Source organism: Magallana gigas, chromosome 9 (assembly GCF_963853765.1).
Source record: "Magallana gigas chromosome 9, xbMagGiga1.1, whole genome shotgun sequence".
Taxonomy (NCBI): Eukaryota; Metazoa; Mollusca; class Bivalvia; order Ostreida; family Ostreidae; genus Magallana; species Magallana gigas.
This window is the reverse complement of record NC_088861.1, coordinates 47,694,393-47,719,648: the sequence shown is the minus strand read 5'-3', so window position 1 is coordinate 47,719,648 and position 25,256 is coordinate 47,694,393. Positions and strand designations below refer to the sequence as shown.

General features: G+C 35.7%; 3 protein-coding genes across 8 annotated transcripts in view; 2 read left to right on the top strand and 1 right to left on the bottom strand.

Annotated features, from left to right (window-relative positions):
* The window catches only part of LOC105325111 (beta-1,4-N-acetylgalactosaminyltransferase bre-4), a 174,175-nt gene extending 162,929 nt beyond the window's left edge, over positions 1-11,246 (top strand). The window contains exons 1-9 of one of the 4 annotated variants that reach the window (XM_066071128.1): positions 1,619-1,766; positions 2,725-3,021; positions 3,329-3,561; positions 4,328-4,515; positions 5,223-5,345; positions 5,774-5,869; positions 6,234-8,050; positions 10,206-10,400; positions 11,150-11,246. In XM_066071128.1, the coding sequence (XP_065927200.1) occupies positions 2,820-3,021; positions 3,329-3,561; positions 4,328-4,515; positions 5,223-5,345; positions 5,774-5,869; positions 6,234-6,378 (987 nt within the window). In that variant the 5' untranslated portion in view covers positions 1,619-1,766; positions 2,725-2,819 and the 3' untranslated portion in view covers positions 6,379-8,050; positions 10,206-10,400; positions 11,150-11,246. Of the gene's footprint in view, positions 1-1,618; positions 1,771-2,724; positions 3,022-3,328; positions 3,562-4,327; positions 4,516-5,222; positions 5,346-5,773; positions 5,870-6,233; positions 8,051-10,205; positions 10,428-11,149 lie in introns of those variants that run through there. The other 3 variants (XM_066071125.1, XM_066071126.1, XM_066071127.1) reach the window with 3 other exon arrangements.
* Positions 11,247-11,477: 231 nt separating this feature from the next.
* Positions 11,478-18,865, bottom strand: LOC105325070 (uncharacterized). Of its 3 annotated transcripts, none has more exons than XM_011424469.4 (2): positions 18,707-18,865; positions 11,478-13,114 (listed from the first exon to the last, which is right to left on the bottom strand). In XM_011424469.4, the coding sequence occupies exon 2, from the start codon at positions 13,112-13,114 to the stop codon at positions 12,107-12,109; it is 1,008 nt and encodes a 335-aa protein (XP_011422771.3). In that variant the 5' UTR covers positions 18,707-18,865; the 3' UTR covers positions 11,478-12,106. The 3 variants fall into 3 exon arrangements, with proteins under 3 accessions (XP_011422771.3, XP_011422756.3, XP_011422764.3); XM_011424454.4 differs by lacking the exon at positions 18,707-18,865 and adding an exon at positions 17,389-17,639; XM_011424462.4 differs by lacking the exon at positions 18,707-18,865 and adding an exon at positions 14,113-14,580.
* A 1,326-nt stretch (positions 18,866-20,191) lies between these two features.
* LOC117692219 (E3 ubiquitin-protein ligase TRIM71) lies at positions 20,192-24,060 on the top strand. Its single transcript, XM_034479485.2, has 2 exons — positions 20,192-20,315; positions 20,959-24,060. The coding sequence occupies exon 2, from the start codon at positions 20,994-20,996 to the stop codon at positions 22,671-22,673; it is 1,680 nt and encodes a 559-aa protein (XP_034335376.2). The 5' UTR covers positions 20,192-20,315; positions 20,959-20,993; the 3' UTR covers positions 22,674-24,060.
* The last annotated feature ends 1,196 nt before the right edge of the window (positions 24,061-25,256 follow it).

Genomic DNA, 25,256 nt, shown 5'->3' with positions numbered 1-25,256 from the left:
AAGCTCGGAAAAACACCTCGAATGTATTACCTAAGCGTCCATGACAACCCCCTTTTTATAAAACTTGATAATTTTTATAAATTCAACACATTTTAAGATCTGTTGAAATGTGAGTTACATTCTATTAAAATCAATGATATACCCTAAAATATACCTCAGAGGTGACTAACAATGCTGTCTAGCCGATATTTATTATAATGGGAAGCCGGACTCCATTTTGTATAAAATTCTAACATCCGGTGATGTTAATACATTCGAGGTGTTTTTACGAGCTTGCCGGAAAAGCCCGAGAAGTTGCGATTGATAACGGACATCTTGCCTTTAGATATATGCAAATTTATAGACAAACATACAAGAGAAGAAAACACAGATGTGGATTTTTCTAATTCAGAGTTGTCGTTCTTTTCTTTAAGATAATAGAATATTTTTAAATGGAATAAGCGCACACTTTTAATTATAACTAATATACAATGTATACTTAATTAATCTCTGTAAGTAAAAAAAGCCAAGGGTATTTAATTAGGTTAACATTACGTTGTATGAGGAATGATTTGGTACTCTTTTCCATTCTAAAAAACACCATTTTCCAAACTTACTTCGATTATTTTGTGTGCTATTAAAATTAAAAAGTCTGATTTACCTTCAAAAATGGAGAGTTCCATTATATCGCAGCATTGAATCACTGGAAGCCTGGTTCAGTTATAACGAACATTTTTTTTTAGATAAAAACATGATTTTTCATGTGAACAAAGTTACTAAATCTAGTTAAGGAATGAAACGCATTTTATCATGCTTTTAATACGTTTTTCATCTAATAAACTGTGGACGTTTGAACTCGCTTACCTCTACGGAAAAACTTATACTTGTGAGAAAAATATTTTCTGCCGATATATTTGACTACTAGTATCTTCTAAGCCTTCATCCTGGAAACGGTGAACTTCTTGTGGAGCTAAAATCGCGAGAAAAAAATCAGGAATACTAGTTTCGGGAATATACTGCGATTCAATAGAACCCGCGATCACAGGTGCTTGTGGACTGGACCGTGCACTACCCCCCCCCCCCCCCTTTTTCTATATTTTTTTTTTCAATTTTTTTTTTTATTTCATTTATTAATTATCATTAACAACCCCTTATATATGTCTCCAGCCGAAAAATAAAAGAAATATCACGACTTGGTAGCATTTTATAATCATACTCGTTTCCCCTATATATATAAAGAGAAACGAGTGTGATTATAAAATGCTACCGAGTCGTGATACTTCTTTTATTTTTCGGCTGGAGACATATATAAGGGGTTGTTAATGATAATTAATAAAAGAAAAAAAAAATTTGAACAAAAATATAGAAAAAGGGGGGGGGGGTAGTGCACGGTCCAGTCCACAAGCACCTGTGCCCGCGATATATATAGTGATAAGGTAGTATATTATATAAATTCCGTGCGGTGATCATGAGGTTTATTTCAATATAAAAAGATATATCTTGGGTTCTTTTACGAAATGTAAACCCCTGGAGGAAAAAAATAAATATATAATTCCATGACTTTAAATTAAGATTCATGCACGCACTTAAAGAAGACCACTGCAATGCGATCCGTGTAATCCGTTCACGCAGCACGTGCATGGCGAGCCGAATGGCTGAGCTTCAATGATGACCACCCACTGAGGGCCTCTAGCCGCACATGCATTCCCCGCCGGCGCCCCATTCCACACGTGCAGCGTGTCTGGAAATAGCGATAACAAACCAAGATGGAGAGAGAATCACAAACAGTAAGTAAGTCCTCTGCAGCTTCTTATATTTGTCTATGTGTATAGCATGTTTAGTACAATTATTTTCTTACTTTAGATATTTATGCCGCCTGTATAATGAAGTATGAAATACTATGTATGTGCACATAGCAGAACTTTAACAGTGGGTTTTTTGAAATTACGAATGATACATTATCCTGTGCCATGTTCACAGGTTTTGAGCTTTTGAAATGTCCGGCATGTCTTTTTTACGGGGTAGTGATGGTTCATAGTAAACTGATTTGACAGACATTGGTATGAAAATTAAAAATCAGCACGTTCATGTAGTTGTAATGGACGACGTAGTGACATTCCCTACACGTTTTATAATCACCAGATACTTAGCATCGCAAGGGGGGGGGGGGGGTATTCCCCCTCTCACTGACAAAAAACATTTTTCTTTTTTTAGCAGAAAAATGAAATAAATTCAATTAAATGGGAGTTACCCCGCCCTCACTTGTCAAAATTAACCTTGGTATAGTAGCTTCAAATACTTGGCTTCCCCTTTCCTTAAATTAGGATTTAGTCTGCACCCCCTCCCCCTCTTTCAAAACCTACGTGCCTGTGTGTACATTGATGTATTGCATGGGAGGGACAAACGAGGGAATAAACTATTTTTTAACTTGAGTTTCTTTTATCATACTTTTTCATGTTTTTCCTTGATTTTCTTTAAGTGTTGTACTTTAACGTTATATGAACATGAAAAATAATGTAACATGAATCTCCACAAGGGAAAAATAAAGAGTTTTAAAATGAGCTAACACGGAACAACAAACAGCAGTTGATAATTGCCATAGATGCATAATGTAAACATGCACACTCCATTGTTGTGGCCTGACATTCCCTTGCCCCGGGGCATCGGCCTAAACATAGCATTGTAATGGTGTCTTTCCGCAATAATAGGTATTGACCTCACTATTTGTTTTACGTCTTATCCTAGGTGAGCAGTTCTGACGATTTTTACCTGAGCCGGGATAGTCTCCCCTGAAACCGATATGTCGGATATCTTAGAGATATCCTGATATCTAAGGAGCGATGTTGGGTGCTGTTGATACCCTCCCCCGGGCAGTGACCTCGTGCCGGTGTCGATATCTGTTCGTCTGTTTGCTGGCATTCGTCGTCACGCAGCTGCTGATTTTTGGCGCCATGTTTAACCGGAAGTGTCCGTATGTCTCTTGGTTATGGCGGGGGTGTTCCACAAAGAAGCCCCTGTGTCCCCTGATTTCACCTCACCTCGGTCAGTTCACTGTTTACTTAATTGAACACACATCACTGTGGTTAAATGGTTCAGTTGTACACATATATATAGAGCAGGCTTTAAAGATGATAACATAATATGGTGTGTTTATTTTATAAACATGTTTATGTGAAAGGATAACAACTAAAGATGCAAACAGAAAAACAAACCATCCTACCCATTTTCATAAATATTTTTGATGAGCAAAAGAAGGGTAAAAAAAGTAGCAAACAGACAAAAAAGTCGCAATAAGTGAGATCGGGTCTGTTCAATTTGATTTGTTTTGACCCTTGTCTACGTCATGTAGTTGGTGGAGTGGAGGTTGAGACGTCAGTCCCCGCCTGGCAGACGATCGAAGATAACTACCCCATGCTACAAAATGGCGGCCGCTACCAGCCGCCCGACTGCGAGGCTCGCCACAGGGTGGCGCTGATCATACCCTTCCGAGACCGCGACATTCACCTCAAAATTTTCCTGAATAACATTCACTCTTTCTTGATGAGGCAGCAACTCGATTATGGAATATTTGTCATTGATTTAGTAAGTAAAATGTTTGAGTTTTTGAATACTGATTAACATTTATTTAAATAATCAAATATTTATCATAATGAAAGATGTAAGTATTTCAGAGAGAGATATATATATATATATATATATATATATATATATATATATATATATATATATATATATATATATATATATATATATATATATATATATATATATATATAATTCTGATGTATTTATTTATACTAGTGCTATTTAGTGAATCTTTTATGCATCTTATGTGCCTGATTTATAAACAGTCAGTTAAGTTATAAAAATGCATATCGTTATTAATTTTTTAATTTGCTATGGGATGTAATAAACAATGGCTCTGTAAAGACTGCGTTGCTAAATGGATTTTAAATTGATTATATTTTAACATACAAAGTATTCTAGACATTATTATTGAAAAAGAACAATTTTCTCGAAATACGATATTGGTATGTATTTTGACATAGATTAACATTGTCTACATTATAACACACGAGTGCAGGAAAGTGCGACGATATAGGACGCTGATGTGAAAGTTGCAATAAGATTAAATATATATAAATGTCAATTTTATGCAAAGAATTTGATCGAAAATATAAACCCCGGAAATTTTTCTTTGATTTTAATTCCCATGGGCTTACGTTAAAAATCGGAATAAAAACACAGATTTCTTCTTTTTTTTTTAAGTTTTGACATTTGCACCCTTTTTTAATAAGGTAAATAACGTTCATGTAATTTGTTTAATTTTTTGTTTGTTTGCTTTTAGGAGGAGAGTATCCCGTTCAACAGAGCGCTACTGTTGAATGTCGGGTTCCTGGAGGCGAGCAAGGTCCACGACTACCAGTGTTTTGTCTTCCACGATGTCGACCTAATTCCTGAGAATGACCACAACACCTACTCCTGTCCGGAGCAGCCCAGACACATGTCTGTGGCCATCGACAAGATGAATTACAGGTAAAGATAAACAAAGAGATGAATTACAGGTAAAAATAAACAAAAACCCCGGTAGATGAATTACAGCCAAAAATAAACAGATAGATAGACGTACGTGTATGTCTACGGTTATTGATAATATCAAGTACAAATAAACAAATTAACACAGGTGTGTGTCAGCGATCATTGATTATAGTTAAGAAGAAAAAAATTATGCCCCCCCCCCCCGCACAATTTTCCGCAGCAAACATTTTTCTTTTACATTATTCTCTCATGTTTGTGAAATCATAAGATAAAATTCTGCTTATCTTTCCTTCACTGCATGAAATTGTTTTCTAATCAAAGCATTACCATGCATTATTGAATAGCTTTACTCGTTCCCATTTATTTAGGTAATCAACGTATCCTGTTGATAGCATTAGTCTATGAGGGTTAGATTTACCTCGTGTTTGCTGTGTTATGTAGTGATGTACAATGTATCTCATTCCGATAGATTGTTGTTTTGTTTTTTAAAGGGGAGGGTGTCAAATTTATCATAGAAAAACATATTAATATGGGACTTTAAATAATAAACAATTAAGAGGAAATTAAATGTGATTTTTTATGGCCAACAGCTTTTGAAATCATTAATGGCAACGTATCTCTCTTGAGCGGTATACGCATTTGGTACATGTAACACATGTTACACATGTGAACACAATCGATCATTATAAACTGACCTGTTTCAGACTGCCATACACGACCATATTTGGGGGCGTGTCAGCGATGACCAAGGAACAGATGCTGACTGTGAACGGGTACCCCAACAAGTTCTTTGGCTGGGGAGGGGAGGACGACGAAATGTACAACAGGTAAATACAACAGGTAGATACAACAGGTACATTTCTTGTAATTACAAAAAGTACCGGTAGATACAAAGATACGTTCAACAGGTAGATACAACAGGTAAATACAACAGGTAGACACAACAAGAACACACAACAGGTAAATGCAACATATAAATACAACAGGTAGATAAGACAGGTGATACATCAGGTACATGTAAATACCAAAGGTAGATACATATAAGTAACGTTTCGGTTATTTTTAACTTTTAGTGTCATAAGCTAATACTTCATGATATTCTATAAACCTTTCATCTTTACATGTAGCACGTATGATATCCGGCGGAAATTATTTTTTCAACAAGCGTGGATTTGATTCCCTTGAAATAGTTAAATAGAATGCACTTGCAGTCAAATGTACTACGTTTACAGTAAACATTTTCTTTTTGTGACAGGATAAAGTACCACAACCTGACCATCAGCCGGTACACGGGGGACGTGGCCCGCTACAAGATGCTGGCCCACCGCCGGAACCAGGAGAATCCCCGGAGGTTAGGCCGGTATCCTGAGTCTTAAAATAGATCTGATCGGATTAAAGCCGAACAAACAAGGCTTACCGCTTAAGATTATATCTATTGTAGTGATAGTAAAATCAAGACGTTGTGTAAAATATTAATAACTCATGCACTGTATTTTTTTCTCAAATTCATTGAACTTGTATTATCGTATGAGCTTTAACCTTCGGTAAAAAAAAAATTTCTGCTTAAAACCATTTTCATATGCACATGAACATGTATGTATCATGATTCTTACGGATGTAAAACTTAAAACACATCAGGATTCTTCTTAAATATACGGTTTTACCTTTAATTTAGTTTTAAACAAAGATCCAATATCAATGACTTTTAATTTTAGATTTGATCTGATTAAGTCAGAAAAGAGACAGAACCACAGTGACGGACTCAGTTCACTGGAGTACCGGGTCATTAGCCGAGTCCAGAGGCGGCTCTTCACGTACATCCGGGTCTCTGTGGACCAGAAACAGCTCGCTAGTAGATGAAACAATGGCGGCGAGTCTTCTTGGCTTACACCTGAAGCCTAGCGGAAGCGGAAGTATCTAGGTATCCCTACCTTTTATCAATTTTATCCGGACAGTAACTTGACCAACGGATAATGCTAGGGGTTTGTGGATAGTACCGATGCGGGGACGCTTGCTGAGCTGTTGCCTCTGAGTCCTGTAGGAAAGAGACTTGAGAAGGAAACATGTGTGTTCTCTTGCCACACAATTCGTTGTCTGGATCGGTGCAATCAATATGGCGCTACTTTGCGTGACTTTGTCAATTATCAAATTTATCACGTAAAGAGTCTGTTTTATACTTTGTTAGAAATTAACCATTTGTTTAACAACAACATTCCTCTTTTTAAAATAAAGTACTTTTGATACAACCTTTTAAAATTTATATCATTATTTGTCCCTATTTTAATATAATAACACAAGAACATGAGATCAAGCTGCATGATGAAAGAGAGACATTGCACAATTTCGTCACAAATATTAACCTCCCTTTCAAGTGGGGCTGTGCACTTGTATTTGTGCTCCGCCACGTTATGTAAACGGCACATGACGAGCAACTTCACGTGATGCCCCCGTGACGTCAAGGAATTGTGCAACATGTGCTGGTGTGACCGCCCACCTGAATATGCGTCAGATCCAAAGGGAAAAACCAGGTGCATGTCAATGTTTTAGATGTCTAATATGAAAAATAAAAGATTAACAAAACGATTTCCGAGAAATTATATATCTAAGAAAGTGTTATAATCGTTCTTAGGTTTAATTTTTTTCTTCTCACATTATATATCTTATCAACGTGCAGTTTATGAGCAATTCAATTTAGACATGTTTAACAGGTGTTACTCATATATGTAAACTTATTTTTAAATAATGTGCACAATATAAAATTCTTTTTTTTTTACAGGCAAATGAAAAAAAAACAGATTTATCTTAATTATGTTTCGGTTTTTGGAAAAAAATTTTACATGTAACTATTTGCTTTACTTTTGAATAAAAACTTTGCAATAGTTAATTAACACGCACTTTCATATAACCAATAATTCATGAAACTCCCTAGACATATAATCATAGTTTTTCCTTTATTTACAATGAGGCAATAATGCACATGCGCTAAGTTTACAAATGACGGTGGGTAAATAACTAATTGTTTGGGATTGTTCCTGATCAGTGACTCTTTTAAAGACTTTTGTTGACCCTGATGAGTTTTGTTATGGCGGCTGATTGTCCTTGCCCTCCATTGTTGACATAACGTGATACAGGGACCAGGAAATCCCCCGACATCTAATGGAGTACAAGTGGTGTGATTTTCGGCTAATAAACCCCGCCCTGTGTAACAGAATGGCGATCATTATCTTCAAATACTGGCGAAATGTAAACATCGGGATCGGCCTTCCGTTATCGTGACCCCGAAGCTCTTGACAGTTATCACGTGTTTATGTTTTGAATGGTGGATAAAACGATTGGCGGTAATTGGTTTGACGATGTCAACAGCACCCACAGTACACGGGACGTTACAGAAAAGTTAAGGACTGGATTTCCTGAATGTGCTACACAATTCTGGGAAACTATTGTGCATGAAGCTCAAAAAGACTTGACCGTTTAAAATCCACCATGTTTGTTAGGATTTTCCTGTTGTTTATGCTTTCTGTTGCGATTACAGGTAGATATTTTTTATTTGCAGGTATAAATAATGTAAATGTATGTAAAAGTATTTTTCAAATCATAATTATAGTTTTTGATATGCCAGATTTTTTTTTGGGGGGGGGGGGGGGGGGTGCGTACAGCTTTTAGTTCAGGTTCCATAATATATGTACTGAATGTTGACAATTGACCGATTTATTTCTTTTTGTATGAATTGATAAAATTACAAATAAGTTTAATTAATAAAACATTTTTTCGTAACTTAGATTATTTCATTTATTTAAAAAAATATCATTCGAGAACAATTTTTCAAATTATATATTTTGAATTATGAAAACGTTACAAGATTTTGTCAACTGTTTACTTGGAGGATTATTTTTCCACTTCGGAATTATTATCTATAGATCTTTTATTAAAGAAAAATATCTTACTTGTCAAGTAATTAAGAAACAATAAAAAAGAAAAAAATAATTAAACCCTCATGGCATGCAGTGGTTGATGGAATATGATTGAAACAGTTGGAGTTTTAGAAAACTACATTTTGAAGCAATATGAGCTGTATTTTTTAGAATTTTATTTTGCTGCAAAAATCTGGTAGTATGCTTAGTCTGCATGTCACTTAAACTTTTGTGGTAAATAAAGTTTGAAAAAATCATTAATTTTTGTCAGAAGAAAGATTTCTCCTGTAAGGAATATATAGCAAATCAATTATTGTACAGGACGACAATAATTCAAATTTGCTCCAATTAAGGCTTTTTAACAGCTTTTCGCAAAAAAATATAGCTTACAGAAATTTTAAAACCATGATTTTTTGTCATTGTAGTAGAAAATAATATTTTCGTAAAAAAAAATCAACATGAAAATTGCAGCTCATATATTGCTTTAACGAGTAGCATGTAGAGATTCCTTTATTTTGTGCTGACGTTATCCGCCAATGTGGAAGAGATATTCTGGAATAAGTTTCTTTAATTAAAAAAGCATTAGGTTTCAGATCCATCTTAGCCAAACTTGAATTGTTTTGAATTTAATCGAAATATTTTATCACTCACAAAACTGTTAATTAAAATTGCTAATATAAATCTCCCTTGGAATACCCAAAAACACTGATTTTGAGTGCGACACACATTAAATTTGAACATTTAGACTGTTCAAGAATTGAATAAAACACATCTATTTATGATTATTTCTGGTTTTGTAAAACCTGTAGGATAAATAGATCGATCACTTTACGGTTGAAAAGATTTTTTTTCAAACAAGACATTTTAAGCTGCGAGGTCCGATTTAATATCAAATAATTTAACGTACGCATTTCATTATAAACGATAGTTCTGCTTAGTACGTGTATGACATTTTTGTTTACAGTACTAAGTATTGCAACATTTTTACTGATCAATTGAACCATTATTTCCAAGAAAAATGATATACATTAAACCTAGCGTATAACGGGAACCGCGTCATTCCACCCCATATCAAGACTCCCCCCCCCCCATCCCCCTCCCCCTCCCGGGTCGAGAGTATGACTGTATTCCGTCTTTGACATTCACTATAATGAAAAAAAAGTGAATTAAGATTTCAATTTTTTTGGGCAAAGACAACTGTGATAAATAAAAGTGTAAAAAAAATAGTACTAATATTTTTATATTTTGTTTCCAATCGCCCATAAATATGTGGGGTGAAATAAGCCTGATCAATCGGGGGCGAAACAAAACCGTTTCCATATCTAAATACATGTATGCCCTTGATGCATTGGTTTGTTTTTTGTTTTGTAATAGTTTTTGTTTTGTGGGGTTTTTTTTTTTTTTTTGGGGGGGGGGGTGTTTTTATTTTTTTTTGTTTTGTTTTATTTTTTATTTGGTTTTTGATTTGTTTATTGGGTTTTTTTTTGGGGGGTGTACAGATACATGAATTATTTTCATTTGCTCTAAGTATTTCTATTGTTTAAAGGAGAACGATTCTGCAAATGATAAATGCGAAGGTCAATAACTTTTTAAGGTATTGGTTGGTTTGGAAAATTATTTTATACTATATATTATAGGCAAAAAGTCGAACCAAACAGCTCTAATATATTTAATGGGTTTGTTTGGATTTATATTGGATGTTAAGATGTCACGATGTTGTACGGTGATTTTTATTATAACTTTACATTATAACCAATTTATTTATAATCTATTCAGTAGAAAGTAGTCCGTCACAAATCAGCGGCCACACGGTCCTCCGTCATCTGTTCAAGCGATGGAACGAAGAGATTTTTGGATGCCATTGTTCGTTCACAATTCACTGTACGAGTGACTCCAACTGTCATGCTCACGGGCACCAGTTCCGGTGTGTGGCCGACTGCTGCGGGACCAAGTGCCACGCTGTCACAGAAAGTACAAACCATGGTTTTCGTAGATAAGGTACACTGTAGGTCAGCCTCACGTGACTTCAATAGATGGCGCTGTTAAATAGCGGGAAATAAAATTACCGGAAGAAGTATTTTTTAGCATTGGATTTTATATGTATATATTGTAAAGTAATCGTTCTGCATTCTGATTAAGACAGCTATAGATCTGTTCCGGTGTTTTAATGTATTCATGAACAAAACAGAAGAAATTCCAGTAAGGTTAAAATATATTTAGTCACGTGAAGCTACGATTTGGGTTAGACATGGCCAGATTCTCTGTATATTCCTAACAAAAATCAATACATATTCCATCCACTTTCATATCTTTAGAAAGCACATGTACAGATTTATAATTATAGAGCACCTTGTAGATGAGCATGTAGTAATCAATTACCATTAGGTATTTATTTGATAACAATATATCTAAATGTAAATGGTATTGATTTCATCACATTAAGTGATAGCATTACAACTTAAGTCACGAGTAATGTCTAATGACCAGTGTTCCCACAGTAAATCTATGTATTTCTGTCCAATGGTGCGGCTCTTTCGACACTCGGTGGCTCCGCCCCCTCTAGCCAAAAGATTTTCGATATATTCCATTCATGCTCTCGTGTCGTCTTGTAAGTTTAACTCATTGTGAATTAATGTTATATGTGTAAAAGGAAGTTTAAGAAATGTTATATATATTATATGTATTAAAAACAATGAATATGTACTTATTTGTCATTACAGCCACATCCAGCAGGTTTCACTGACAGCGAGACTTGAACGAGAAGTGGTTCCTGGACACAGTGTTGTTTTCATAAAATAAAAAGTTATTTATAGATCACTTTGTCGTCATCATGTCTATTTTTTGCAGTACCTTATCATTACGTCATATCTATTTAATCAAAGGGCTTATTTATTGGTATCAAAATATTATTAGAAATATTCAGATTAATTAAACTGGTATAAATTTTGCATATAACCTAGAAAAGACTATATGTAGAAAAGGTTTTTTTCACATTAAAAGCAAAAATATCTTTAAAATAAAATATATATATCTAAACAGTAATAAGAGTTTTTGAAGAATTCATCATATCCATCTTGTTTTTATTCAGCAAAATATGATTATATAAAAATAATTACAAAAAAACAGCTTACATAATTTAATGTACGTTTTGAAATCTTTAGTTTTGTATACACAGCAAAATGAAGGAAAAAGTCTAAACTTGTTTGACCATACAAGTGTTACTGTTAAGTTGAAGCCATCGACCTTTTTCAAAATCAATGGATTTTTCCTTCCACAAGATACTGTGAAATCATTTAAACTCGTGTGGGCCAATTTTCTTGGATCATGACTTTTTTGCTGATTCGTAGGGGTGCAATTTCGTGGATTCGTCGATTACTGTTTCAGCAACAAAGATAAACTCTTTCTAAAATTGTTTTTGTTGAGGATTTAAATTCGTTGGGGAGGGCTACCCACGAATACCATGAAAATTGAGCCATCACGAATTCTAATGATTCCACAGTATAGGGTTTTGATATGCTTGTTTACCGGCGGTCAGATTCTATTCGTTATAAAAAAAAAATATACATGCTCATTCTCTGAAACAGTTACACGTAATTACGTGTACATCCTTCCGATAGAAAAGTGGCGAGTATTTAAAGTTCTCCGGAAGCACCGAAAAAGAGCGACATAGTACAATTTCATGGATCAGCGTTCTCATCCCAAGCACAGAGAGAACAGTTTAGTGCACCGGAAGCCTCTAACTTTTGCGCAGGCGCCAAACCTCCTTTAAAAGTTGGTGATGGCTCCCGTGGACTGGAATATAAATTTGGGCTACTGTAGTATTTCCGTTGTCGAGTCTGAAATGAGTAACTTTTCTTGTGTATGTCAGGAAGTCTGGTGTATTGACGTTTGAACTGGTCGTAGTACTGGTCGTCCACTGTAGGACTGATGTTCAGTGGGACAGATGAACTTTCTCGCAGGTTCTTGTTTTGTCGGTTTTGTGGTGAGGAATCATTGAATGCCAAGCCCGATTCTCGAGGCGTTTCTCCCGGTGTCGTCAAGTGCGGGTTGGCGTCGACACGACTGCTCGCTCGCGTGACGTCACCGTCGGAGCCATTTTGGCGGTACGGCTTTGACACGACTTGTAGTGGCGGTGTCGTGGTTTCTTGTGTAGTGAGGGACTGTAGAGAGGATCTGGAGGTTGCCGAGCTGAGCCGTTTAGAACTGTTGCTCTCCCAGCCCTCAAGGATCGCTTTTTCGCCCGGAGTCGAGAAACTTCGCGTCATTATTGTATTCTGTCTTTTTAACTCGCTCTGTTTCCTATACTTTGTGAAGATCTCCTCCACTGGTTGCGCACAGAGTCCACGCAGCCACGTGGTGTTTGACTGTTTCGCAATACGTTTTTGGAACGATTTATCCACATAGTAATAGTCCATATTTTTCCTCCGCGGAGCGATTTTCTTTCCGGCAGGCATACCCCGGTAGACATTTTGTTTGGGTGAACTTTTGACCTTACTGAAATCTAAGGACACAAATGTCACACTTTCCGGGATCTTTTGCTGGTTGTGTCGTTTGCCGTGAAGAGGGGTCGACACCGGACATCGGTAATAACTTCCGGGTTCCGGGGAGGCCCGGAAAATGTCCTCTACCCCGGACTGTTCCAAGCTGTAGCTGTGGATGTTAGCGCCACCTGTTGTCATCACCATCTGTAAGAGACGAGGACGATTACAACAACAACAAGTAGTCTAGTCAATCCAATATAGTTCACTTACACTTGTTATAGAGATTGTACATTCCAGATATTTACAATTATAGGCAGAATTGTCGGATGTACATATCATAAAATATTTTTTTAAAAAAGAGAAAGAAAGCGGGACATGTACGTAAGATTTTCTTTACATATAGTTGCAGTGAGTAAAGACTGATTCGTCAAGTTTAAACATTTCATTTCAACTACATTGAAACAAAGCTCGTGGAGTTTTTCAGCTTTAAAGGTAACTTTATTACAGAAAATTTAAAGGGTCTATTCAAAAACCCAAGGTAGACAACCGGCCAAGTCAAGGACGAGTTGTCGTCCTTGGTGATTGAAGATTTCGGAAAGTATTCTCATGTTGACAAAGCTTTCATTCCAGTGGGAGGGGGTCAAGAGTTGTCAAGTTACGTAATGTCCCTATATCTTCTGATGACAATCGATAGTGCCTAGCTGTTTAACAACTTGGTCGTAATATAATCTTAGTCTTTAACTTCTTGAATGTGATCAAAAATCGATTCCGAGCACAGAATAAAAACCTCCTTCAGAGTTTGTTAACAATACCACGATCATATACATGTATTTACTGACATTTTGCTTTGAGCATATTCAATAGATCAATACATGTATATATTTCATCCTAAACTGTTTTTTTATTACGTGCATATCAAATGTTTTTCATGGATGAAATACAGAAATTGTTCTTCATTTGCCCAAAGCATTAATCTCTCTCTCTCTCTCTCTCTCTCTCTCTCTCTCTCTCTCTCTCTCCACTTCATCTCTCTTCCCCCACCCCACTTCATCATCATTATCGTCACAATCATCATCGTCATCATCATCTATCATCCATGACCATCTTCATAACAATCTACCTCTGATCTTGTCGTCTCTTTAGATTAAACATTTAGTAAAAGCGGCTAAAAAGTGAGAAAAGCGGAAGGTAAAGAGATTTACCCTTTTAACGTTACGCTTCCTGTATATCTTGCGTTATTCCACAGACGAGGAAATTTTAGCATCAGTCCAATGACATCACATAAAGCCTCCGAAACACTCAAAACACTCGCACACAGTGAAAAAATCCCCGCACTACATGTAGACTGCTTTCCTTGAAAAATTAATTAAATTTCAGCAGAGATACTCAGGGCTTTTTATTTCCTCTTCTCCCCGGCGGATTAATTCATAGAAGAGTTTATAAATCTCCCACGTCGTACATCATTGACTAAATCTGGAGGTGAACAAAATCAATGGCTGTGTTTTATTGGGGGGACTGGCGGGTCGGTACAGATCAATGATGTCTGTATTGACTGGGATGGCATTTTATCTCGCCGGAGGAAAACAAAGGAACAGTTGATCGGGTAGATACCGGGGGCTCCCTGATATCGTATAACATCTGCCTGTAACGATTGGATATCCGCGAACCTAACTGATCTACATAGTATACGGTCCTCACACCTCTATATAAAAAAGCTGCAGATTTTTAAACGGTGTTAAATTTCTGTTTTAGATATTTATGCTAATTAAGTTGACGTGTTAAAACTTATTTTGCTGATATTTTGTAAATCTTTTGATCAGTTGAGATAAATCTTTCATGTAAAGGCAGACTTTAAAATCTGCGGTAAATGAAGGGTAGTGCAAACTAGATTGATATAATTGGAAGAATTTAAGATCGTGTCATGATAAGCTTTTCGTGGCTATTCATGTTCTTCTCCAGTTAATCATGGTCATAATCTTATGTTAGACACCAAAGTTTAAACAAAATAGAAAGATTTTCGCCGACGAAAAACTACTATCCGGTTTCTTGCAATTGAACTACAGTCTTGGTTTTGTTCTCTATAATAGCCGCATAGATTTATCGAAACCCCCATCGAAATCCTAATTGAATTGTAGCTAAGTGGTTCAACGTGATTCAACAAAAAAAAACAAACCAGCGACAGACTTTTTCCTACTAATTATCTCACTGAGGAGAGATGATTTAAATATTTCAATTTTGAATCAAACGGTTAGGTTTTCCATGTAAATGGTCTTTGAAGATTTGAAGGCCATTGTTCACAATGAATTAATGGCTCTGATACATTGTAGCTATGTCTTGTGTCTAATGCTGTCTCTGTTACTCGGTAAATTTTAATAGATTATAATTTACATCGCAGTTACACAAGGTATTTTTACACTGTACTTCTATCATTGTTGACTCACTCAAGAATTGAGATATGGACTAAATAATTCAAACCGTTCAACTCAAAAGGATAGCTTACCTATTGGTTGTACATGTACGTACGGTTGTATGTCTAGATTTTCACATGTTAAGCTCACTTTAACCACATCCCCTGTTCTTACCATATGTGTTAATGTTTGTACATGTTCTTTTAATATAAAACAAAATTAAAAATGTACAAATCGATATAGCTCAGTGTTTTTGCGTTTAATTACATATGTAAGATAACATAATCTGTAATATTTTGCAGAAAAAAAATAGTGTACATGTATTATAGATCAGAAGTAACATAATCAACGGAATATTAAGTCTCTCTCTCTCTCTCTCTCTCTCTCTCTCTCTCTCTCTCTCTCTCTCTCTCTCTCTCTCTCTCTCTCTCTCTCTCTCTCTATAAATGTTAGGGTATGGCCTATGCGCGGATCCAGAATTTTTTTTTCGAGGGGAGGGAGTTTCCAAGGGACAATTTTGTTTTCCAGTGAGATCTGAAGCTTATTTTCGGTTATGTTACAATGTGACTGTAATACATTTATATTTTCCAAGGAAGGGGCAGGGTGAAAGTGTTAGGGGAGGGGGGTCTTCAACTTTCTAGATCTGCGCATTGGGTTTAATGAACAAGCAGCGTTTAATCTCTACATATATTCACAGGTAAGAAATAATTAAATCGCTTCAGATCAGGTGTACCTCGCCATATCACGGTGAGACTGGAACCTAATTATCTTAATTAACAGACCTCCTTGATTAGATAAAGATCGCAAAAATTCCTCATATAGATATTTGAATTGCAGGATACTCGGTCATCGTGCGATTAAATCTGCTAGATATAAGATAAGTAATTAAAGGCCTGACAGGGGGATACACCATACGACACGGTGTTCGCTGATCGCGGTGTACCTGTGTATTGAGGACTAACGGGGTCGATGACCACGGTATAGAATTCATCACAGGTATAGTGAGTAGGTAACAGAATGAACTGATGTAAATCAATACACTAAAATCAGTCAGATTATTGACAACGGAATCAAACAGGCAACGTTTTCGTAGTATGGGATGAAGTAAATTATAAAAAGTACTGGTATATTTTGCAAAGGATTGATAAAGTAACTATAATTGACTGTATTAAATATTTTAATCTGTACAAAACTTTCTGTTTAATAGATTTTTGAAATGGTGTTACACTCTCTCTCTCTCTCTCTCTCTCTCTCTCTCTCTCTCTCTCTCTCTCTCTCTCTCTCTCTCTCTCTCTCTCATATTGCTATGTGACAGTGTTTTCACGTCTCTTCACACCGAGTATTAGCACAATTCCCGATAATCCTCGTTAATCCCCCTAAGTCGGTTTAATTTTAATTGAATTATACTCTCCAATTAACCCATATTCACCGACTTTTTAACCTCTACCCAAAAAAAAAACTCGTCTGTGAAGCAAACTATTTTAACCTCCGATTAAAACAGATTAATATCAACGATATTAACCAGCCAGGACCACTACAGAGTTTTGTAGCTGCACGTGTGAAGTATTTTAAGCAGGATGCTGCATGGTTAAGCGGTTCTCGGGTTAAAAGACATCGGTTTGATTTCCGGTAGTGAAGTTAAGGGTGGGGCGGTTTAAGGCAGGGTGGGGTTGGAGTGCAGTGAGTTAGGCTTTATATAAAAGACACTTATAGATCTTTTAGTTGTCATTTCTTATGTCGAGCTTCATTTCTAGGTTACATTTGTCGTGAATTTTGAAACTGCGTGTTATTAATTAAAATACTAAAGTCGGTCAAGCTTAAATATGATTACTGTAAAAATTATAATTAAGTTCATTGTTGATTGCTTTCGTTGCGTTAACACGTTTGCCGATTGCGGAACAGTTTACACAAAAACACTTATTTTTTAATCTTAATCAGCCCTTAACATTTTGTAACTGTAATATAAATCTTTTAAACAATTAGAAAGAAATTAAACTCATTGGAAATGTCTGTTTAAATATTAAATACAGTTCAGGAAAACTCGAAATATTTACAAGCTTATACACTTACCACTCGGAGGTTAAAAACAAATCAGAATCCACATTCCATCGTCTCCTACTCCTGCCCTCTAAGTGTACGAAGGACTCTCTCCCCCGATCTCTAAGTTGTAAATATCTCGCACCGTGCAGTAAAAAAGTCAGGCCCGTTAAGAGCTATCAGTGAATACGAACCGCCGACTGCAATTCGACGGTCTGTTTTTATTTCCTTTAACTGATATTATTGTATGGCACTGATAATAAAGAATATCGGGATATTTATTTTAGGGTTTAAATTAACACGGGGTCTTTTAAAACACATCTACAAGCCGATTAATCGATTGATCTTGAAGGCAAACTGATGAGGTCAGAGGGGTCAAGGGTCATAATGCACAAGCCGGTGTAGGGTAAATGGAGTCAGCGACGATTGCTCAGTGTGAAATGTTTGTTCTTGTAACAATGATCCTCGTTCTTAAAAACCGTCAACAAGTTCTTGCTATAAAGAGTATTGTGTCTAAATGTTACACACGCTTTCCTTGTAGATTTCACCTTCACTAGGATACTATAAAGTTTAATTGGCATGTTTTAATGGAAATCGATATATGTGTTCATTCAATGCTGTTTGCATTATTGAAATGACACAGAAGCGACATGTGCAGTGATTCCATATAGATTTATGTAACAAAGAATGCTTAACTATAATGAGAATTCTCAGATAAAAGTTTTATTAAAGAGAGAACAAAAAGCAACCCAACCTGTATGGAATAGTGAACATCTATCTATCTATCTATCTATCTATCTATCTATCTATCTATCTATCTATCTATCTATCTATCTATCTCTATCTCTCTCTCTCTCTCTCTCTATCTATCTCTCTCTCTATCTATCTATCTATCTATCTCTCTATCTATCTCTCTATCTATCTATCTATCTATCTATCTATCTATCTATCTATCTATCTATCTATCTCTCTCTCTCTCTCTCTCTCTCTATCTATCTCTCTCTCTCTCTCTCTCTCTATCTATCTATCTATCTATCTATCTATCTATCTATCTATCTATCTATCTATCTATCTATCTATCTATCTATCTTGACGTCTTTTAATCTAATAACACTTACTAAATAGGATAAATGTTAACCTGGAATTGCAAACAAACATTTGTTGAACTGCCTTTTTAATGAAGGGAGAAATCAGCATTTCAGTCTCTCTCTCTCTCTCTCTCTCTCTCTCTCTCTCTCTCTCTCTCTCTCTCTCTCTCTCTCTCTCTCTCTCTCTCTCTCCCTCTCTCTCTCTCTCTCTCTCTCTCTCTCTCTCTCTCTCTCTCTCTCTCTCTCTCTCTCTCTCTTCTTACCTTTGCAAGATTTTACTTTAAACTTTTTTTTTCTAAAAATCCCATGCGTATTTTGTGGTTGCTGATATCTTGTTCAAAAAATCATAAAAATTTACATTGTTTATAGACTGGTATCCCAATAATCGTGTGACAGTCTAAGTTGTTCTAACTCGAGTGTTTTTATTTTGTTCACAATAATTCGGATTACCGGGGGATTTTCTCGGTCTATTACCTCATTGACGTGTGGCCGTTATTCTACCGGGAATTAGTTTACACCGGGGGAAAAAGATTTTATCGTCTCGCGGATTCGAAAGCCTTGAATTAAGATTTACCGCTTGATGTTACGAGGATTAAATGCTTCAATTCCAAATACACAAGAGACTTTAAGACTGCTGATCTGTTCGATCATTTTATATACATTGTATGTGCTCGTTTCTCTGGGTAATGGTATGCGCATTTAGAAATTAAAAAAATTAAACCAAACACACATACAGTGCTCAAAACTGATATGTCCTATAGTATAACCGTGGTTTCGTCAATATTCCGTGTAGGAAAGCAAAATTATATATGAATTTTCAATATACTTTTCTTTTCAATATAGTACTTTATTCATTATTCACATTTTTAACATTAGATAGATCTTGTTACATATTGTATAGGTTATGTGTGACGTGTGCAAAATCAAATCTTGTGGGAGTTGATACAGACGTTTGGTATAAAATCATGCAAATATATATAAAATGTCTAAATTTTTTAAAGCCAAATTTTTCGAGCATTTCACATTTTAAGTCCTATATATATCTAAAATTTGTAATTGACATCACCGACACCCATGTTTTATTACGTCAAAATAATATACCTAATACATCTTAGAAGTAGGTATTAGATGATTGTCAGTGTTGGGAGTAGTTATCGATAGTGTTCAGATTTACAATTGACCTGTCCTTAAAAACGGCTAAGTTCAGATTTGATTGGGGGGGGGGGGGGGGTGAGAGAAGCAAGAGAAGTCGTGAAGTTTATAAGCAGACTGAATTTTATGATGAGTAGTGGAGTATAGTTTGGTGGAAGCGAATTTAGTTTAATTTGTTGTCATTGGTGATTTAACGTACGTGGAATTGTTATTGGGATTTTTTTATGTTATACTTCATTGCATTCATTTATTTTACTTTCATTTGGATTTAATAAACACTTCTTTTTGTGTTTCAATACAAGATAAATATGATAAAACGCTACTTGAAGATTATAATATTGAAAAAAAAATTACTAGGAAAAGCTACAGTAGCTATAGATATACTCATTTTATTTACATAATCAAAAAGAAAGAAAGTTTGCCATGAGAAAAAAAGACATTTATATATTTCGGTTAGTTAGGGATGTATGGGTCACCATGCTACTTTCAGATAGTAGATTAACCTTGAAATCTAATTGCAAAATGATAATGCAAAAACCGACACACTTGAATACTGAATGATAAACATCCAGTTATCTGTCTATATTGTACATATATATTTGCATTAAAGATAAACTCGCACCTGACATTTAAATCTGTCACGTGACTCCACAAAGGTTACTAGAAGTAGTCGGACCAGGAAGATAGAAAGCCTACCGCCATGTTGAAATGTGAAGTTTGGTAAGTTACGTACGACATGTCTATGAATTGTAATGTTTTGGATAGTGGTTTTTTTCATGCTTATTGGTTGACTGCGCAAGGAGCTAAATAAAACAAACAGGTCAACCTCCTGTATTATGTAGACACATGTACTTGTATTTTCATTAATTATATTACATGTGGGCGTAGTCAAGAAGCTAACGTACACACCCTCCCTCTTTTTGTTTAAAGCGAATAATATATCCAATTGCACGGGCACTTGAGTTATAATTGTAAATATATTGTATGTGCATGTATGAAAAAGGACATGCACATACAACATATTTACAATAACTTTCAGTGTCCGTGTCCAACTGGCTTTTTTACCACTGGGTGTTAGTTTACTTTTTTCCGGTTTAAATGTTTAAAGACACCACAACCCCACCCCCACCCCCAAAATAGAGTTTAAATGCTGAAATGTTTACACTATATAAGTAGTGGGGCGTTTGAAGTATGTAACTTATAACGTAAATTTTCAAGGTAGCGTAACTTAGTATTATATTTTTGTTTTACTCTGGTTGATATCAAATATTAGTATTGAGCGTCACACAGACGAGCCTTTACCGTGTATCATCAACACAATTTATAGAACACCAAACTTTACAGGGAGCTTTTTTTCTTACAGATTTTGTTAATCAAAGCAATACACTGTGGCTGACCATGGACCCTCGGAGGAGTGCCCAGGACGTGTTACGGTGTGACCTCTGTGAGAATCCTGTCCCCCCTTACTACTGTGACGTCTGTCACGTCAACCTTTGTAAGAAATGCGCCGGGGAACATCTCCTGGACGAAACCAAAGAACACAAAGTAGTGCCCATCAAACAGCGAAGATCCACATCTAATTGTCCTGAATGTCAAAAACATACCCCAAAACAAAGCGAACTTTACTGTGAACAATGTGACATTCCTATCTGTGTGGAGTGTATCTCATCTGGTGAACATTTGGGTCATAAGGTAGTTGGTTTTACAGAAAAATTACGATTCAAAAATGAAATCCTTCTAAACGATTTGGAAGAATTAGAGAAATCCATTTCTCCAAAGTATCAAGCATTAGCAGAAATAACCACAGTTCAGAAAGCTGAACTAAACAAAAATTCCCAGAAATTGACATCAGAAATTGACAAATATGGAGAAGTCTGGCACAGAGAAATAGACACCATTATACAGAAACTGAAGTCTGATCTTGATGAAATGGACTCCAAACACCTGGCTGTCTTAAATAAAGGGGAACATGAAATCACACACACCATTTCTGAAATCACACAGAGCATTGCTGATCTGAAGAAGTTACTGGACTCCAATGATGTCAGCCTTGTCTCTGCCTACAAATCCAGGAATGCTGAATTCAGAAGATTGCCTCCTAAACTCACAGTTTCTCTACCAAACTTCATCCCTCAGAAAATTAACCCAGAACAACTTTACCAACAATTTGGTTCCCTGTCAGCATTCTCCATTACAACAGAGGAACATGGCTACACCATGGAATCCTCAGAAGCTGGATCCTCTCCTCTCAAACCACTGCTTGATGAGCCATGGATCATCTCCACCATACAGACACAGTATGGAGGCTATCCTGAATATCTAACCAGTGTTACTTGTCACAGTGATGAAGAAATCTGGACAAGTAGTTATAATAATAAGATGATGAGTCTCTACAATTACCTGCAGGGGGAACTAGTGAAGTCAGCCCAAACCAAGTCAGGGAACTATCCATGGGACATAGCAGTGACAAGGCGTGGGGATCTAGTTTATACTGATTACAGTGATAGAGCTGTGAACATAGTGAAGAATACACAGATACAGACAGTGATCAGACTACAGGGGTGGAGACCTCGCGGTGTCTGTAGTACCTCCTCTGGTGACCTCCTGGTTGTCATGAACAGTGATGATAAACAATCAAAAGTTGTGTGTTACTCTGGCTCCACAGAGAAACAAAGTATTCAGTACGACGACAAAGGACAACCTCTCTATTCATCTGGTGACTATAAATACATCAGTGAGAACAGGAACCTAGATATCTGTGTGTCAGACCGTGGAGCCCGTGCAGTAGTGGTGGTCAATCAGGCCGGGAAACTCCGGTTTACCTACACTGGTCCTCCCTCTACTACCAAGGGATCATTTGGTCCATACGACATCACAACAGACAGCCAGGGTCAGATCCTGACAGCAGACCTTGACAACCAATGTATCCACATCCTGGATCAGGACGGACAGTTCCTCCGCTACATTGACAACTGTCATTTACAGGGTCCACGGGGTTTATGTGTGGACACCAGAGACAACCTCTTTGTGGCTGAGTACGACACAGGTAAAGTGAAGAAAATACAATATTATATGTAAACAAACTGTGTGTCATATTAGTATTATATGTCGAAACATATTGTTAATTATGTAAACTTACTGTGCGTGTAATATGTAAACAAACTGTTTGTACTATTTGTAAACAAACTGTGAATGTATTATATGTAAACAAACTATGTGTAAGTATTATATGTAAAAAAAAAAAATGTGTGTATGTATTACATGTAAACAAATTGTGTGTTTTATATGTAAACAGACTGTGTGTATGTGTTACACAAATATTTATTGTAAACTAAAAATGATGAAAATTCTGTTGTAGTTGTAGAAAACATTCACATGAAATTCGCTCATTAATGACATTTTTGGTGTACACAGTAGAACTACTACTGCCCCTTGCAGCGCAGAACTACATGTAGGACAAGAATACATTTAACAAGCATAGAGTTTTGGAACCATATTTCATGTACAGTATTAGCTCTAAAAATACACCAGCTTGTGTTTTTAAAAAATGTAAGCAGTTCATTCAAATTCATTGACAAAGAGCAGGTTTTCCATTATATCAACAAGTTAGGGTTTACATTTATTCTTGACAAAGGAAGTTCAATAAAACTTCCATCAAGTTTGAAGCAAAAAATAACAGACCAGTGTTTACAGGAAGACCATCAAAAAAATTTTAGTTTAGCAAAGCTTAAATTTGATCAAGTTGTTTTTGATCATTTTGAAGGACGTTCTTATGTTGATGTATTTAAAAGGGAATTAGAGAGATCAGATTTAGTAGTTCGATATTACGTTCACAATATCTTGCCATAGAAAAGGTTAGGCACAGACGTTGAAGGGGGGGGGGGGCAGTCTTTTATCTGAAATTCTTATTTACCAGAGTGATAAAAGACATTGTGAGATTTCATTTGAACTAAAGCACAAAATAAATTTAGAAAGACATACGACACTCTTTTCACCCAATCTTGCCATCCCTAGTTTCAAATAAATTTAAAAGAGTTTGTAATTTTTCCCAGTCAGCTGCAACTAATAGAATGTAACCAGGGTTAAATAATTTTAAAATATGTATTTGCGCTTAATTTAGCATTTGTTTTCAGTGTTTGTGTGCGTGTGAGTGTATATTTTTAGCCCACAGACTTCATCTGTAAATAAATGTCACATGATATCTAAAACCTGTTCAACCTGTTCCCGCCAATATTCTGCACTAAATGCTATATCTGAAATACCTGGACACTTTCCACTTCGATGTCCAGACAGACACATCGTTTGAAAATCCTGATGAAATTCATATTGTCTGTCTTGGGGGAAGCTGTCCCTGTAAGACATTTTAATAAATGTAATTGTGTAATTGCTCTATGTTAAATTATTATGTGTTTGGATATTATTATATAAATAGTGCCTGTTTGGGAGGGTAACAGTTGAAATTGACACCCCGAGAAAACCATTGTCAACCGACGCGAAGCGGAGGTTGACAATGGTTTTCGAGGGGTGTCAATTTCAACTGTTATCCTCCCAAACAGGCACTATTTATTTTGTTATACTGAATGTCTTTTTTAAAATTTTTAAGAAAATTTTACTGCTTTTATATAGGAATAACGTGAATTCTACAGCGAACCGTACGCGCATAATTTTCGCGCATGTAATATTTTTTAATGTTACCCGTTGCCAAGTGCGTTGCTAACGCTGAGGGTAATAGTAAATATTATTAACTGCGTCTTAACCAATCAGATTTCAGTATTTAACATGAAAGTATAACAAAATGAATTATTACAGGTTTTTGTGTAACTTATAATTATACTGAATGAAGTGAACCTTTGACCAAATCACGTTGTCTGAGTTATTTCTACTGACACCGGCTACAACAATACAAGTCTATATGTACATGAAGTATCTTATCAATGTATAAAGTTTAATTCCTCCGCTTGAATCTAATGTATTATATATAAACAAAGTGGGTGTATGTTTAAACAAATTGTTAATTTTTGGTGCGAGTAAAATAAATGTAATTCAACTGATTCACTTCACTGAGCAAACTCAATATTCCATTGTCGTTTGATGCTGTTATGAATTATTCAAAAAATTATTTCTACTATATAAGCAGTTTTATTGTTTGGGAATGGTTGATATTTAATAGAGACGTTAATGAGCTGACAATAAATTAGAACAACATTGTAATTAAAAAAACTTTTACCAAGGATCTTATGTGTATACATCTTCTTAGACAGCTTCTATCAGACCATGGGACGTAACATTTTTCAAAAGTTTTACAAGATATGTTTCTTTCAATGGCTCTTCGAATATCGTTAGACGCACATGCAAAGAGGAATAACTCTATTCTTTGAAACACCTCGTCTAATTCAATTAATGCACTTTTAGACAGGTGTCCTATAGTAATATCACCTTACCTACTGCACATTGACGTTTCAATTTTGAAAAAAAATATATAATTTTATTTATTTATTCATAATTCTTTCATTTATAAAACTGATTATCAACAAAGGTAGTAACACGAAAGCAATTGTAAATCATTAAAGCAATATGAGCTGCATTAGGCATGTTGAATTTTTTTTTTTACTAAAATATTCTTTTCTACTAAAATGACAAAAATATCATGGTTTTTAAATT

Bases quoted from the DNA above. Each gene is read 5' to 3' on its own strand.
- LOC105325070 (XM_011424469.4), bottom strand. From the start codon at position 13,114: ATGGTGATGACAACAGGTGGCGCTAACATCCACAGCTACAGCTTGGAA.
- LOC117692219 (XM_034479485.2), top strand. From the start codon at position 20,994: ATGGACCCTCGGAGGAGTGCCCAGGACGTGTTACGGTGTGACCTCTGT.